Here is a 3,070-nt window from a genome sequence, read left to right on the forward strand (position 1 = left end):
TATTTTATTGCAAAATGGTCTTTATTAGACTACTTTGGGTGTAGTACAATTATACTTCAATATCACGTACTTCAAAGAAGTGTGATTAAATCAAACTAATTCCTGATTCCTCAGCTTGCGCTGCTTTTATACTATCGGGTTTCTCGTTCACCCATTTCTCCTAAGGTCTAGTAATTTCGCGAACGGTTGCATCTCATGCTTGGTTCCCAGCTATATGCATGTATTGCATGTATGTAGTTTATGCTTTTATACTAGCCATATGCGTGTGTATGTGTGAGTAACTACTTCGGCTGATGACCACATGTGTGTGTGTGAGATATCTCTTCGTTGTCTTGTACATAAGTGTCGCTGCTTGCTGTGTTTTGTTGTTACGATTATTTACTAACAGCATAGTGATGTCAACATTCGCCACAATATGTATAAATTTACCAGAATCGGACTTTTCCTAAGTTTCGAGGTTTCGTTCTTAAATTGAACCGATGCATGCCGACTAATCACACAATTTGAGGACAATCTTTTATACAAAGCCGAACGGCTGAACTTTCTATATCTTGGAGTAGTGAGTGGTAGTTAACTGTGTCAAAATCTATTGAAAAGTCAAGTGCCAAGTGCGCCGTCTAATGATGGAGTTTTGGGTGGTTTATTCCGTTATTTATTCGGGTCTCGATGGCGTTTAGAGCGGTGGTAGTGATATACATTTTACGGAAGCTATTTTTATGGCTAGCTAACCTAATATTTGCCTTTTAATAAGGGAAGCAGAACGGTTTCCAACGGTTCTCTTCTGGCTAAAGGAATGATATCGGTAAATACGACTTACCATCGTTAGCTTAGTGTCCAGGCTTTGGTAGTTATTCTTATCATTATTCATTATTCTGGAATGACAAAGGCTAAAACGTCAAAACATACGTTGGGTAGCTGATGTCCTTATGCCCAAGGTGTTTTATCATCCGCATAACTATTCCGTCTGACTTTTAAATGACTTCTTTAATCTGCAGAAGTAACGGTGAAATGCTATGTGCTCGTATTTATGTTTATATACCCCTAGATTTGTACGACATCTAGCCTTGTTAACTGAAGTATGCATTGCAAATTGCCGGCAGAAAATCTTTGAGCCTTTCATCGAGCTCGACAAATAAAATTCTTGTCAATGAACTATTCAAACACCAACTCTTATGAATAACCACGCAAGATTCCGGTCAATGAATGTTTGCTGACAGGGTTAGTGAATTCATTAACAAAGTCGTATTCCAGGAGACCAGTTAAAAAGGTTGTGTCTGACAAAATAAATTTTTTGACAGAAGTAATATAAATTTTGATTTGATTTAACTTCTTGGCACTGTTAACTGATAAGATATTTATATATCAAGGCTAAAAAAGTATATAAAATTATCGAGTGGTTCGCTTATAGAGACGACGTTATTTGCTTTGATAATGTTAGATATGAGACGCAAGTGGCTACCGGATCTATAAGCTGAGTGCGGCTGTTCTAAACGATTAAGATCTTACTATAAAAAGTACACAGTAGCTATAAGAAAGTCTGAGTTGCTCGTTTGCTTTCATAGCAGATAGTTACATTAAAAATGTTTTCAAAAGAATTAACGATATTAGTAGCAATATGCTGCTGCAGTGTTGTACTCGCTGAATATACCAGTTATGAGGGGTGAGTACAATGAGAAGTTCTAGTGTAAAGTAATAGTTTTTAAGAACCAATTGCTTCCTCTTTCCGCGCAGCCACAAAGTGTATGACATCAAAGCGGAAAATCCCTCACAACAACAATTACTACAACAATTAGCTAACAATAAGGCATACGATTTCTTCACATTACCACGAGTGCTGGGTTTATCCACACGTGTGCTGGTAGCACCCGCTGTACAAGCAGAATTCGAAGCTACACTCAACTCTTCTCAAGTCACCTACGAAATCATCAATGAAAACTTTGGCGAGACGGTGAATACAGAACGCGCTGAGAATAATTTTTATCGTAGCTTACGCGCGAAAGCGCAACGCAGCATTTCCTTTAGCGCTTATCAACGCTTCGCACAAATTGATGCCTACCTTGACGAGTTAGCGACCGCTTATCCTATGCGAGTGACACTTCAAACGATTGGTAAAACATATGAAGAACGTAATATGCGTACGATTACTATAAGTAATGGTGATGGTAAGCCAAATAAGAAAGTGATCCTACTCGATGCTGGTATTCATGCACGTGAATGGATTGCGCCAGCTGGTGCACTTTACGTTATACAGCAGTTGGTTGAGAATTTTGCTGCGAATGCACATTTGTTAGAGAACTACGATTGGGTTATTTTACCAGTTGTAAATCCTGATGGTTATGAATATTCACACACTCGTACACGTATGTGGCGTAAGACACGTAAACCAGTGACCACACACTGTGCTGGTACAGATGGTAATCGTAACTTTGATTTTCATTGGGGTGAGATAGGCGCATCTAGTTCATCTTGCGCAGACGTTTTCATGGGTGTAACTGCTTTCTCTGAACCAGAGACTAAAGCATTACGGGACTTGATGTTGTCACTATCGGGACGTGCAAAATTTTATCTAACACTACACTCATATGGCAATTATTTGCTCTATCCATGGGGTTATACAGAGTAAGTGTGTGTGTAAAGTGCATTAATCGATTTTAAATATTTTTAGTTCCTAATTTAACTGTTTTTTTATTGCAATTTCAGTCAACTTCCTTCAAACTGACAAGATATTGATGCTGTCGCTCAAGCTGGCGCTGCAGCCATCCGTGCCGCAACTGGCACACGCTACACTGTCGGCAGCTCAACAAATGTGCTGTACGCCGCTGCTGGTGGCAGTGATGATTATGCGCTTTCAGAAGCTAAGATTCCGATTTCAATTACAATGGAACTACCTGCTGGTGGTAATGGTTTCAATCCAGCTCCCAGGTTGATAAAGCAATTAGTTTCTGAAACTTGGATCGGTATCAAAGCTATGGCAGAAAAAGTTTGGCAACATATTAAATGTTGATAATGTAATTTTGTTAATATTTTTGTTTAATCTAATAACTGACGGCTGATAGATACGAGAAACCTA

At 38.8% G+C, this 3,070-nt stretch overlaps 1 protein-coding gene across 1 annotated transcript; it reads left to right on the forward strand.

Moving 5' to 3' along the window:
• The first annotated feature begins 1,501 nt into the window (after window positions 1-1,501).
• On the forward strand, window positions 1,502-3,070 carry LOC137253716 (carboxypeptidase B1-like). The gene is made up of 3 exons (XM_067791110.1): window positions 1,502-1,660; window positions 1,732-2,619; window positions 2,701-3,070. Exons 1-3 carry the CDS (start codon window positions 1,581-1,583, stop codon window positions 2,717-2,719), a joined length of 987 nt encoding a protein of 328 aa, XP_067647211.1. The 5' UTR covers window positions 1,502-1,580; the 3' UTR covers window positions 2,720-3,070.

The sequence above is a fragment of the Eurosta solidaginis genome, chromosome 5, assembly GCF_040869045.1.
Source record: "Eurosta solidaginis isolate ZX-2024a chromosome 5, ASM4086904v1, whole genome shotgun sequence".
NCBI lineage: Eukaryota > Metazoa > Arthropoda > Insecta > Diptera > Tephritidae > Eurosta > Eurosta solidaginis.